This window comes from Hyla sarda, chromosome 3, assembly GCF_029499605.1.
Source record: "Hyla sarda isolate aHylSar1 chromosome 3, aHylSar1.hap1, whole genome shotgun sequence".
NCBI classification, from domain to species: domain Eukaryota; kingdom Metazoa; phylum Chordata; class Amphibia; order Anura; family Hylidae; genus Hyla; species Hyla sarda.
In genome coordinates, this window is record NC_079191.1 from 356,315,810 (window position 1) to 356,330,556 (window position 14,747).

Genomic DNA, 14,747 nt, shown 5'->3' on the forward strand with positions numbered 1-14,747 from the left:
TCTGGTCACAGTACTGTCCCCATTTACATCCTCTCCTCTGGTCACAGTACTGTCCCCATTTACATCCTCTCCTCTGGTCACAGTACTGTCCCCATTTACATCCTCTCCTCTGGTCACAGTACTGTCCCCATTTACATCCTCTCCTCTGGCCACAGTACTGTCCCCACTTACATCCTCTCCTCTGGTCACAGTACTGTCCCCATATACATCCTCTCCTCTGGCCACACTACTGTCCCCATATTCATCCTCTCCTCTGGCCACAGTACTGTCCCCATATACATCCTCTCCTCTGGCCACACTACTGTCCCCATTTACATCCTCTCCTCTGGTCACAGTACTGTCCCCATTTACATCCTCTCCTCTGGTCACAGTACTGTCCCCATTTACATCCTCTCCTCTGGTCACAGTACTGTCCCCATATACATCCTCTCCTCTGTTCACAGTACTGTCCCCATTTACACCCTCTCCTCTGGTCACAGTACTGTCCACATCCACTTCAGTGGCAGCAGTACCTTCCCAAATTAACTATTACCCTGCTGGCAGCAGTACGGCCCCCATTATCATCCCTCCTCCACTGGCAGAAGTATCAGCCTCTTCTTATGCCTTTTTCACTATCAACATGTATTTAGGATGTGAGAGGAAGCCCAGACAAACAGGAAACTAAGAAACATGACAGACCAATATCATCTGGCTATTCATGCTCCGTGCAGGCCTGTGTTGGTGCTTCCGTTTATGACAGAAGCCATGACACTATTTCACAGTTATCATGCAGATTCCTCTATGTGGAGTCTGCGGTTTTGAGTAAATCTTACAATTGACAGCATCTGCCAGTAGGATTTCATGCCATTGACCAGGTTAAGTAACCTTGATACACTACTAAACCCTACATGTGCACTCCATGTGTCCTTTATTATCTCTGTCAGTCATATGCACATCATAGTGCAGCATTTTACAAGTACTGGTTATTCTTTTCATAACTATAGAGAAATACTGAGATATTTGTATTATGTAACATCTGTGTATGGACATCTTTAATCAGTGTTTGGTACCCAGTGCCGAGGATTTGTGTTCATCAATGAAATATGGGACTCAGCTATGAAACACTATATAGACATTTTAGCAACATTCATCTGTCATAATGAAGGAACGGCAGTGTATCATATCTATGCCAAAGTGTTTGCATAAAAACTGGCAGGATTATGTTTGTGTTTTTTTTCCAGGCGTCCCAGCTGTTGAGCTTTATCCTTAGAAATGATTGCACCAGCAGCTTGACTACTCCCCCTTTTATTTTCTGTGGAGCCTAGATCTAAATTACAGGCTGGCGACGACCTAGTTTTATATGTAATGTGCTACGTAAATGCAATAAATAACCAAATAAAGTATCCTCTCTCTGATTCGCTGCCTCGTTTTAATTATCTCATTAACATAATTACATACTGCACAAGAGAAAGGACAGGCCTGGAATAGACCACATATCTGCTTGTTACAGAACTAAATGTGGCAGTGGAAGAGGTGTCCGATGTAAAAGATCACAACATACCGAGGAGTTACTAAGGGCATAGATGCACATGTAAGAAGAAGTGGCATAGGGGTATCATAAATATGCCGTTTGGCCAAAAATGCATTATCGACCTCTTGATGCTCTGAATTCTGGCATAAATTGTCTCTATTGTGCTTTAAGGTTCAAATATTATTTACTGGTATAAGTAGTAACTGTTGTTATCTAGGATAGTGTAAACTTTGGTGCAGGGATATAGACAGTAGACTCATACTGTAGACCAGGGGTCGGCAACCCCTGGCACACGTGTGCCACTCATGGCATGCGGGGGCCCTGGGTTCAGAGGGAGGCTGCTCAAAACAAGAGCTTGCTCGCTACTGGGGAATCCAGGACACTTTGTCCCCGATCCCCAGGCAAGGCTGCCTTCAGCTGTATGCACACACAGGAACATAGAGCTGAAAGATATCTCAGTGAGAGGAGACCTGTGAACTCTGCCCCCATCCGGTGCCGATGACGTCACTCAATAGGGAGACTAACGTGGCCAGTCTCAGGAGATCCCTGCCTGCCACATTAGGTGAGTATAGGTTATGTTTTTATAAAAATTATCCTGGCATTGGGAGGGAATGAATGGTGGGTGGGTGACAGGATGTGTGGGGTGGGGGTTGTTGGGTTAAGTCAATCTGCTGACCACCTTTTAACCTGGCATACCTCCTTACCTGACAACCTAACCTGTCTGGCTACCTACCCAGATGCTTAGCTACATGGGGGTGGCGTGGGGTGCTGGTTGTATACTTACCTAGCTACGTTCCTAGGCTACCTCCCTACCTAGCAACCTAACCTGCCTGGCTACCTACCTACATACTTGGGGATGCTGACTATATACTTACCTTGCTAGCTTTCTAGGCTACCTCTCTACCTGGCTACATATCTATATAGAGGCATGGCTGTAAATGTTGGCACCCCTGATATTTTTCAAGAAAACAAAGTATTTCTCACAGAAAAGGATTGCAGCAACACATGTTTTGCTATACACATGTGTATTCCCTTTGTGTGTATTGGAACTAAACCAAAAAAGGGAGGAAAAAAAGCATATTGGACACAATGTCACACCAAACTCCAAAAATGGGCTGGACAAAATGATTGGCACCCTTAACTTAATATTTGGTTGCACACCCTTTGGAAAAAATAACTGAAATCAGTGGCTTCCTATAACCATCAATAAACTTCTTAAACCTCTCAGCCGGAATGGTGGACCACTCTTACTTTATCCAACAGCAATTTTAAGATCTCTCCACAGGTGTTCAATGGGATTTAGATCTGGACTCATTTCTGGCCACTTCAGATCTCTCCAGCGCTTTGTTGCCATCTATTTCTGGGGGCTTTTTGACGTATGTTTGGGGTCATTGTCCTGCTGGAAGACCCAAGATCTCAGACGCAAACCCAGCTTTCTGACACTGGGCTGTACAGTGCGACCCAAAATCCATTGGTAATCCTCAGATTCCATGATGCTTTGCACGCATTCAAGGCACCCAGTGCCAGAAGCAGCAAAACAACCCCATATTTCACTGTAGATACTGTGTTCTTTACTTTGTAAGTTTCATTCTGTTTTTGGTAAATAGTAGAATTATGTGCTTTACCAAAAAGCGCTATCTTGGTCTCATCTGTCCAAATGACGTTTTCCCAGAAGGATTTTGGCTTACTCAAGTTCATTTCGGCAAAATGTAGTCTTTCTTTTTTATGTTTCTGTGTCAGCAATGGGGTCCTCCTGGGTCCCCTGCCATATAGTTTCATTTAATTTAAATGTTGACGGATAGTTTGCACTGACACTGATGCTCCCTGAGCCTGCAGGACAGCTTGAATATCTTTGGAACTTGTTTGGGGCTGCTTATCCACCATCCGGACTATTCTTCGTTGACACCTTTCATCAATTTTTCTCTTCCATCCATGCCCAGGGAAATTGGCTACAGTGCCATGGGTTGCAAATGTCTTGTTAATGTTGCGCACTGTGGACAAAGGCAAATCTAGATCTTTGGAGATGGACTTGAGATTGTTGATATTTTTCCACAATTTTGGTTTTCAAGTCCTCAGAAATTTCTGTTTTCCATGCTTAGTGTGGTACACACAGACACACAATGCAAATAATAAGTGAACTTCTCTCCTTTTTATCTGCTTTCAGGTGTGATTTTTCATATTGCCCACACCTGTTACTTGCCCCAGGTGAGTCTAAAGGAGAATGACATGCTTGCAACAATCTTATTTTTCCACAATTTTGAAAGGGTGCCAATTATTTTGTCCAGACCATTTTTGGAGTTTGGTGTGACATTATGTCTAATTTGCTTTTTTTCCTCCCATTTTTGGTTTAGTTCCAATACACACAGAGGGAATAAACATGTGTATAGCAAAACATGTGTATAGCAAAATATGTGTTACTGCATACCTTTTCTGTGAGAAATACTTCATTTTCTAAAAAAATTTCAGGGGTGCCAACATTTACGGCCATGACTTTACATAGCTGCCTGGGGCTGGGGGGGGGGGGGGGATAGGGGTGATGCTGGCTATATACTTACCTGGCTAGCTTCCTAGGCTACCTGCCTACCTGGCAACCTAACTTGCCTGGCTACCTGCCAATTTACTTAGCTTTGTTTCTACCTACCTACTTAGCTACCTATTTATCCACCTGGCTACCTACCTACTTGATCTACCTACCTAAGAGTGTATATGCCTAATTGGGTTGGGGGGCTACATAATCCAGAACTATCTAATTACTGTGGGACATACCTACCTGATAGGGAAACTACTTGCCTAGTGTGGGGGATATACCTTCTTAATGGGGGACATATTAACCTACCCACCTTTACTGTGCAGGACCCCAGGGGGGACATTATTACCATTTGGGGGCCTAAAGATGGGGAGACTGCGTAGAGGAGAGAAGGGCACTGAAAAAATCTGGAGATTAAGATGTTTGTCCTGCAGATGCTGCAGAAATGGGTTTTGGCTGGAAGAAGTCAACATGACTGTCTGAGCCAGATAGTGAAGAAAATGTAAGATTCCGTCACTGGTCAGAAAAGCAATCAATGGTGAGTCCCTTAATGTAACTGTGTGTATATTAGTGCATGACGCAACTGGGGTCTGATTCTGGAGTGTGTATTATGGAGGAATCTTATACTGGGGTGTGTATTATGAAGGGGTCTGATACTGGGGTCTGTATTATAGAGGGGTCTGCATTATGGAGGGGTCTGTATGATGAAGGAATCTAATTCAGGGGTCTGATTCTGGGGTCTGTATTATGGAGGGGTCTGATACTGAGGTCTGTATTATGTTGTCCTGAATTAAAATGGGTATCCTGTGCTGAACAAAAACTTTAATGGCTGTTGTGAGCAATCACCTCCCTCTGACAATATAAATCGAAAAGTGGCAAGCCACACCCAAACCCCACCCACAATATGCCACCCAAATTGCTGGCACACTAAGAGACTTCGAAAATACTTTGGCCACAGCGATACCAAAAGGTTGCCTACCCCTGCTATAGACAAAAGTGTACCTGTCACTTCAAAAAACTTTTGACATGTTCTAGAGAGTTTGAGTGTCTCCGACCAAATCTTAGAACAAGCGGGGAGAAACGTGTTGCTGACCCAGAAACAAAAAAAAATGATAAAAAAAATATATAATTTTTTTTATTTATTTATTTATTTTTTTGCATTTTGGTCGGCAAAAAAAAAAATTATATAATATACTGTATTATTTGGGAAGGGAAATTGTAAAGTAAACCACAATTTTGAAACTTTTCGGGGATTTTATTTTTACGCAGTGCACTTTACTGTGAAACTGACATGTTCTCTTTTTGTCTGTGGGTCAATATGATTAAAATTATACCCATGTTAACTTGCTGTTCTATTATTGTACTGCTTTTTTTTAAAAAGGGAAAACTTTAAAAAAAAAAAAAAAAAATACAGATTTTGACACAAAATTTAAGCCATAAAATAAATAGGGATCAGGATACAGCAATTTTTATTGGTACCACATGTGCACATATATGACTTTTTGATCCATTTTTCATGAGATGTGCAATTTTGTACTTTGGTATATTTTTATGTTTACACCATTCACCGTATGGGCTTATAAACTTGTTTTAATAGTTTGGGCTTTTTCACAGGCAGCGATACAAAATGTGTTTTTTTTTTTAATTAAAATTTTTATTAGGGGAGAGACTTATATATTTACACTATTTAAGTTCCCATATGGGGCTATTCTTTGCAAACATTAGATTGCTAACACCGAATAATGCTATGCTATTGCATAGCATTACTCAGTGTTATCGGCGATCTTCTGAGCATACTTCAGCGGGGTTATCTAAAGAGTTCAGCAAAGAAAGAAAGTGTTCAGCACAGGAGTGATCCTTAGCGGGCAATCTCATTATTCAGGTCCTGTTAGTGGAAGCATTTGAGAACCTCAGCAACTCCGTCATGAATTGCAGACCACATAAAGTTACAGAGTGCTGAGGTGCAAAGGGGTTCTCCCCCTCCCTCAAAAAGGGAACTCAAATGGAAACCTGTAGTCCGTGTCATAGAGCGCAAGCGTTCCAATAGCACAATATAAAACAGAGCCCTGCTGTTGTTGTGGTAGACCCTTTTATTCTTGTTGCCCTCACCACTCTCTTGCCATCATTCACAGGAGAGAAGGATGGTATAACCTGTTGACAAATTCCTTTCTCTATTGTTTGCTTATATTGTCGTGATTGTGGATAAAGAAAGCCCTTACCAGGATCAGACAACCCATGTGGAAGATGGCCAAAGCTGTACCTTTTTTTTTAATTTTTTAAATGAGCCCCATAACAGCTATGAGAGGTGTCTTTATAATATCGACACCATTGGTTGTTTTAGAACTTAGGACAAGACTCCCCCTGAGCAAGCATGTGGGCCAAATGATTTGCCAATGATACAGTGATCCCTCAACTTGCAACTCAACACACAATAGTTTCCTTTCTGGACCATTGTAACTTGAAACCAGACTCAACATGCAATGCTACGGACAGTCCAGATCTGTGAAACCTGTCAATCACTGGAAGAACTGACCAATCAGAATGGGCATTCACTGGTAAAACACCTGTATTACTGAAGTGTATGTGCTGACTGGTGTCTGGTAGCGCCCCCTACAGTACAGGGAGGTATTACATGTTTGGCACTGCTCTTTACCTGTACCAGGGTTAGCTGCTCATTAGGACAGCAGGTGAGGGCGGATCCATGTTAGTTTTTTAGGACTCCATGATAGTTGTACAGGACCCTGAAGAAGCTCCTGTCCTCTACATAGACCAGTGTTTCCCAACCAGGGTGCCTCCAGCTGTTGCAAAACTACAATTCCCAGCCAAAGGCTGTCCGGGCATGCTGGGAGTTATAGTTTTACAACATCTGGAGGCTCCCTGGTTGGGAAACACTGACATAGACCGTGATTTACAGCTCCCAGCAGGTCTTTCTTACTTTTATATATAAGGATTTGCTTTATCTATATTAGTTATCTACTTATTTTTGTTTAATCCTCACTTTTTCCTATTTTCAAATGACCTTTTGGTGGCTTCAGAACCAATTACCAGGTTTCCATAGAGTTATGGTCTCAACATACAATGGTTTCAACATACAATGGTCGTCCCAGAACCAATTAATATTGTAACTTGAGGGACCACTGTACATTTTCTTCCATTATTAGCAAACATGCAATACTTAGGTATTTCACCTGGATCTTTGTGGATCATTATTATAGGTTATCATTTATTATTGTTACATAATATACATTTTTTTAACACCAAGCCGCCCGTGTACTGTGATGTCCCTTACAGGCGTGAGAAAAATGCGGTAATCGTGTGTAGGCAAAACACTACAAGAAAGTTATCATTATGTACAGTGTAACATCTCCTATTAGACAATATTGGTGTTTATAAGTGAGAAGGTTTGTTATTGAAGTATGCTCATCCATAATATACTTTTACCATCACACACCCCACCACATTATAGAACTGTCTGGATACTTTTTGTTCTGTTCTTGTTCTACAAATTCATGAGATTTACCATTTTCTACGAAAGGAGCCACAAACCTACTGTAAACTTAGATGTTTCTATCTACCGTATTTTCGCACATATAAGACGCACCCAATTTTGAAGGGTGAAAACTGGAAAAAAAAGATTCTGAACCTTACAGCCTGCGGACCACCAGATGCTGCAAAACTACAACTCCCAGCATGCCCGGACAGCCGTAGGCTGTCCGGGGCATGCCAGAGTTGTAGTTTTGCAACATCTGGAGGTCCGCAGGTTGAAGACCACTGGAGCAGGTAATACTCATGTGTCCCCGCCGCTCCGGGCCCGTCACCACTGCCCTGGATGGTCGCCCTCCATCGAATGTCGCCGTGTCCCCCATCGCTCCAGAACGTTTCTGCTGCCCGGTATCCTCGCTCCTCCATCGCCGCCATCACGTCGCTACGCACGCTGCTACTATTGGATGAAGGGACGGCTGTGCGCGACGACGACGAAGGAGAGCGCCGGCCATGCAGGTGGATCCCGGCACGGAGCAGACACCACAAGGAGCCAGGTAAGGTTCCTTCCGGTTGTCCTGTAAGCTGTTCAGGATGCCGTGATTTCTCACCGCGGCGGTCCCGAAAACAGCCCCAACTGAGCAGCCGGGTTAGTGTAACTTTCCCTTCAGACGCGGCGGTCAGCTTTGATCGCCGCGTCTGAAGGGTTATACAGGGCCATCACCGCGATTGGTGATGTCCTGTATTATCCACGGGTCCGGCCGTTGATGGCCCGCAGGGACCGCCGCGATAGGACAGGTTTTAATGTGTATTTGCCGTATAAGACGCAACAACTCCCCCCCCCCCCCCCCCCCCCCCCCCATGTTGGGGAAGAAAAAGTGCGTCTTATACGGCAAAAAATACGGTAATTGTCCTTAAATCACTTTGGACATATTTGCAGTTGAGACTAAGTTATCCGGAAATATATCCTGTCTGTAAGAAGATAAATTCTCAGTTTTCCCTTTATATCTCTCATTAGTTAATGTGATAAGGAAGCAGCAGTGTTTAAAGCCAGCTGTGAACAGTCTCTTAGCATTGAAATGAACCTTATTATATATTTATACATGAAAAGATTCACAAAGCATATTTAACAAGTGCTAACCCAAATGTTGTTGAAATTATAAATAGGAAATTTATAGGAAAATGTTCTTTTGTACTAAAGCACAGTGAGCACACTAGAGAAAAGCAACTTCTACTTCTAGCTAGGGGTTAAAATTTCAGCCAGAGATTCTTAGTGCAACCAGTGACGACTGAATCATTCTGCCCTAGGACCACGCAGACATTGCAGTCCCCATCAACAGCAATGTCTGTGGTGCAGATTCTGCCATAAGAATCAATAAGACCATTTTTTTGTGGCAGAATTTCAGCCGCTGATATTCTGTAGTGTGCCAACAATGGGATTCTCCTGCAGCGGAGCTTACGAGTGAAATTCCTAAGCAGAATACCAGACAGAAATTCCGTAGCGTGGACCTAGCCAAACTGTCCCAGTGGTAGAACCATGGCCAATAAGTAATTAAGATGGTCTATTTTTAAATGGGCACTGTCCGATACAAAAACTTTTGATATGTTGTAAAGCATGTATAACCAATAGGCTTTGCAATTTCTTTCATTAGAAGATTTTCAGTATTTCATACGGAAAAAGGCAGTCAAACAACTGCCCCCCCTCCCCCCTGCCTGCTTGGACACATACTATTCCTGCTGTGTCCATGCATCATCACCTATGTCATGGACACACTTCCTTGATTGACAGCTGTGAGTGCAGGGAAAAATCCTCCCACTGTCAGCTTGTGTCCCCCTACTGTCAGTGAGGACAAGCTGGGAGTTGTAGTTTTGCTAATGCTAGGGGAGATGTGAGCAGACAGCATACTGAGGGAGGGGGCGGAGACCTGTACAGTGAGGCCATGCCCCCTCCCTTTGAGCGGAATTCAGTGAGCTAAATTAAAAGTGTAATAAAAAAATAAATATAGGTGCTAGACACATATAAAATAGATGCACATAGTCAGGATTAGGTACTGAGTGATATATAAAAAAACAAAATTTTTGTTGGATCTCACTGGTACGCTTAAAATAAAAAAATAAAAAAAAACAAAAAAAAACTTTAAAGGGTAACTACTGTACTGATATCAATTGTGTCTTTCACAATGAGTTTACATTTCATTCTAGGGAGTGGGTGGTCCAGTTGCCTAGTCTTGGTACGCTGTGGAATGCCTCATCTCCTTTTTTGTAATGGAAAGACATAAGCTTTGTTCACATGGTTAACCGATCAAAACCAATAGCAGGTGAAAAAAAATATTCAAGCTCTTAAAGGGGTATTCCGGGTAAAAACCTAAATTAACTGGCTCCAGAAAGTTAAACAGATTTGTAAATTACTTCTATTAATCCTTCCAGTAGTTATCAGCTGCTGAAGTTGTGTTGTTGTTTTCTTTCTGACAGCAGTGCTCTCTGCTGACACCTCTGCTTGTCTCAGGAACTGTCCAGAGTCAGAGCAAATCCCCATAGCAAACCTCTAATGCTCCGGACAGTTCCTGAGACAAGCAGAGAGGACAAAGACAACAGGAAGGGTTGGCACTCGAGACCCGTAGTGGTGCACGCGGAAAGCGGTATACTGGTAGAAAAGAAATCTTGGCACTCACTTTTTCTTCTGCCAAGTGTGACGTGTTTATTAACACAGTGCAAGTAACAAGTAGACTTGTTTCGGCCAAAAGGCTTTGGCCGAAACGCGTCTACTTGTTACTTGCACTGTGTTAATAAACCCGTCACACTTGGCAGAAGAAAAAGTGAGTGCCAAGATTTCTTTTCTACCATTGTCAGCAGAGAGCACTGTTGTCAGAAAGAAAAGAACAACTCAACTTCAGTAGCTGACAATTACTAGAAGGATTAATATTTTTAAATAGAAGTAATTTACAAACCTGTTTAACTTTCTGGAGCCAGTTGATTACATTTTTTTTTTTCCTGGAATACCCCTTTAAGTATATTATAGTGTTATATTTTATCGATATGCCCCATTTTAGATGTACTGTAATATGCTTAGTTTTTATTAGTGAAAACATTTTTCTATATAGAGATACATGTCCTGCTTGGAAATGTTGCCCATTTCACCTGACTTAATCTGTACAATCTACAGTAATAGTAGTAAAAATAGCTGTGCATGTTTATATACATATATAATAAATGCCTGCAGGAATATTCGAGGAATGAGGTATATCCGCTTACTAATTACACCTCTTTCTGACAGAAGTACAGATATTTATATATCCCTATATTAACTATGCCACTTTTGGTCTTAGCTATGATTTTTCATTGTCATACTTAAACTATTCATTTACCAGTGCTGACGCTTTACATGGAATTCCATGAGCAAAACTAAATTGTATTGGAACATTTCAGTGATGTACAGTGTTAAATGTATGGACTGCCAGGAAGGCTTAGGCACCTAATCTGTACATCTAACACAATGGTTATGTTTATAGTCAAGAAAATGTTCTGTACTGTTAAGTCATTGTACCATGCACATGGTCATGGCTGTCTTTGAGCATCAGAAATGTTGCTCTATTTGCCATCCTTAATGCCTTAGACTGGAATTCCACCTCATTTTTTTCGGGAAAAATGCCAAGAAAATGCCAATTCTGCCACATGGCGTTTTTTTTGACCAAAGAACGCTGCGGACAGATCAATGAGAAATCGCAAAATTCTTTTTACACTTTGCATTTTTCAGTTTGGCGTTTTTTAATCCTTTTGGTGTTTTTTCACTCTTTTTCAGCTCCTTGGCGGTTTTGCAAAATCACTGAGCCTATGGCGTTTTTTTCCCCCTAAAATCGTGGGAAGTAAAATATTCCAAGAAGTCTATGGGATTAAAAAACGCCATGTGGGTTTTAACTTTGGCAATTTTGCAGGCGTTTTTTATTCTTTTTTGGACTATAGCGATCCAAAAAAATGATGAAGATACCTTTTTTAATAACATTTCATAGGGGATCATTAAAAAGAATAACAAAAAAAGATACAGTAGTGATAGAGAAAATTGTATTTAACGTAATTTATCTTTTATATAACAACATTTTTTATTAATTTTTAAACCGGGATCAATTTATGTGTGCGGGCAGGGCAAAAATAGCCGACAAAAATAAAAAATGTAGTGTGTGTTTTTCTTTTACTTTTTTTTCTTTTCTTTTTTTAGGTAGTACTACTACTCCCAGCATGGAACACACTGTTCCTTGATGGGAGTAGTAGTTCCTGTACTGATTGACAGATCGCCCCGGGTTCTGTTGCGATTCTCCTGTATAATGTATAGATGCGGTCGGCCCCTCTTCTATGGTCCCCTGCATTGCCGTATATATATACACCTATTGATATTTCCTGCAGAGAGCTGTGATTGGCCAGATGGTTCCAGCCAATCACAACTCTCTGGGAAATATGAATAGGTGTATATATAAGTCAGTGCAGGGGACTATAGAAAAGCGGCTGGCCACATTTATACATTATACAGGAGGATCACCCGCTGTGATCTTTCCTTAACTGTGAGTACTACTACTCCCAACATGGAGCTCACTCTGCTCAATGCTGGGAGCTGTAGTACCGGCATTAATAGACAGATCGCAACAGGTGTTAGAAGTTACACTCACTGCGATCTGTCTATTAATGCAGGTACTACAGCTCCCAGCATGGAGCAGAGTGTGCTCCATGTTGGGAGTAGAAGTACCTGCAGTTAAGGACAGATCACAGCGGGTGTCATTCCTGACACCCGATGCGATTGTCCTATCAATTGCAGAGATGCGGAGCGGCTCTATACAGCGCTTGCATCTCTGCTCTGTACTTCGGCCAGTGATATGAATAGAACATCACTCATTTATATTTCCCTCTGAGAGCGGTGATTGGCTGCAACCATCCGGCCAATCACCACTCTGGGCGGAAAATATGAATATGAGTGAGGGGAATTTCTATTCACATCACTGCCCGGCTGGAGTACAGTACGATGGCCAGGACATAAAATAATTTCAACATGCGATTGCCTCTCAGAGGCGATGCTTTTGTATGTCGGGGCCATTGCATAAACGGCTATCCGGCAGCGCAGACTGCTTCAGCTGCTGCCGGATAGCCGTTTAAGGAAGTCCGGTGAGTGTCACTCACCTGTCCCAGACGTTCCGGACCATCCTCTTCGGGCTCCGCTGCATGGCCGTCACTCTCCTTCGTCGTCATCACGTTGCCGCACACATGCCGTCCCATCATCCAATAAGAGCGGCGTGCATGACTGCAATGGAGAGCGACGATCCTGGCAAGCGGTGACGTTCAGGAGCAGCGAGTACACCCTTTGGACGTGATGAGAGCGACGATCCAGGGCAGCGGTGATGGTCCGGAGTGGCGGGGACACGTGAGTATAACTTTCTATACTGTACTGTATTACTATTGCACGGGTCCCTCAACATATGATGGATTTAAGTAACGATGTTTCATTTGGAACGAATTACCATCGTATGTTGAGGGATCACTGTATAGTGTAGAGATGGGAGTAGTAGTACCTGTACTAAAAGACATATCGCCCCGGGTGTCACTCCTGACACCAGATGCGATCATCCAGACTGTTCCATGCTGGGAGTAGTAGTACTACCTAAAAAATGTAAAAAATAGAGTAAAAAAAAAAGTGAAACACACACTTTATTAAAAATGTATTAAATTTTCGTTATAAAAAATAAAAATTCCATTAAATACATTTTTGCCCATCCCTACTGCATCCTTTTTTTTTTTGGTATCCAAAAAATTTTGGAAAAAAAAACGCCAAAGGAGCCAAAATGCAATTTCCACTCAAATACAAAAACGCCCGAAAAACTTCAGACGCAAGAAATTGCACTGGCGTTTTTTCTGGCTTTTTTTTTTTTTACAGTAAAAAAAAAAAACACAGAAAAAAAAAAAGGGAAATCCTAGCCTTATGGACACAGCCCATTTTGGCCTTAAAGAGTAGCTCCCACCATCTGTTTTTTGTTTTCTTCTGTCCCTACCTATTGTTAATCTATCCCTAACCCCCTCCCTGCCTTTAAAAAAAACTTTTTCTCAACTTACCAAGTCGTCATCTTCTTTCTTGCTTCACTGTCCTCTCCCGGAAGCCGGCTTCCCCAGCAGGAGCGACGTCGCTGACGCCTGCTGGGCGCTGACTTCCGCCCTCACTTCATCTATGCTGCGCTCCTGTCGAAAGCGCGCATAGATCAGTGAATCGCAGGCTGCTCCGGGGTCTCCTCCTCCCAGGGAGGAGGAGTATAGGAGTTGTGCTACCCAGGGAGGAGGAGTATAGGAGTAGCCTGCCTATAAATAACATATATACACCTGCCTAGACCCTGTAAAGTTGTAGTGGAGCTTTAGCGCGGCACTGATAATTAGTGTTTGCGCGCTATCTCCACTTTACATGCGGGGATGGGCTGCGCGCGAATCTAAGCAGCCAATGCGCGCAGCCCCGGCGTTCACTGTGCTCCCTCCCGCCTGTCTGATTAACAGGCAGGGAGCGAGCGCAGCCTGAATGAATTCGGACCGATTGCCCTGCCGGCATCGATCCGAATTTAGGCGAGACCTCACGCCAGGCTGTAGCCGGCCACTAGGAGGGAGACCCCTAGTGGCCGGTTTTCAATTGTAAAATACACCATAATAATAAAAAAAATTATATAAAAAAAAAAAAGTTGGTGACAGTGCCCATTTAAGGACACAGCCAATTTTATTTTCATTTTTCCGCCTCGCCTTCTAAAAATCATAACTTTTTTATATTTCCATACACAGACCCATGTGAGGGCTTGTTTTTTTTTGTGTGATCAATTGTACTTTTTAATGATGTCACTTATTTTACCATAAAATGTACAGCAAACTCAAAAAATTATTATTTGTGTGACGAAATTAAAAAGAAACCTGAAATTTTGCATATTTTGGAGGGGTTGGTTTCCACACTCTACTATTATTGTACTGCGTTTAAAAAAATGCAAACTTTTTTTTTTTACAAAATAAGTATGCTTCAAATGGCGTTTTCATTTTTCCGTATGTGGGGCTGTTTGAGCGCTCATTTTTTGTGATGAGATCTGTAGTTGTAGTTTTTTTTTTTTTTTGTACCACTTTTGTGTATATGTGACTATTATGATCCCATTTAATTATTTTGGGCTTTCTTTTTTTTTTACGTTTACACCATTCGGGATCATTTACATTATATTTTTTATAGTTTGG

The 14,747-nt window shown here is 42.2% G+C and overlaps 1 protein-coding gene across 3 annotated transcripts in view; it reads left to right on the forward strand.

The window, feature by feature from the left end:
* DTD1 (D-aminoacyl-tRNA deacylase 1) overlaps positions 1–14,747 on the forward strand; it is a 147,987-nt gene that overhangs the window by 90,320 nt on the left and 42,920 nt on the right. Inside the window, exon 5 of one of the 3 annotated variants that reach the window (XM_056567625.1) lies at positions 1,221–1,369. The exons of 1 other annotated variant lie outside the window; for it this stretch is intronic. In XM_056567625.1, coding sequence (XP_056423600.1) covers positions 1,221–1,304 — 84 coding nt within the window. In that variant the 3' untranslated portion in view covers positions 1,305–1,369. Of the gene's footprint in view, positions 1–1,220; positions 1,370–14,747 lie in introns of those variants that run through there. One more of the 3 variants, XM_056567627.1, reaches the window with a different exon arrangement.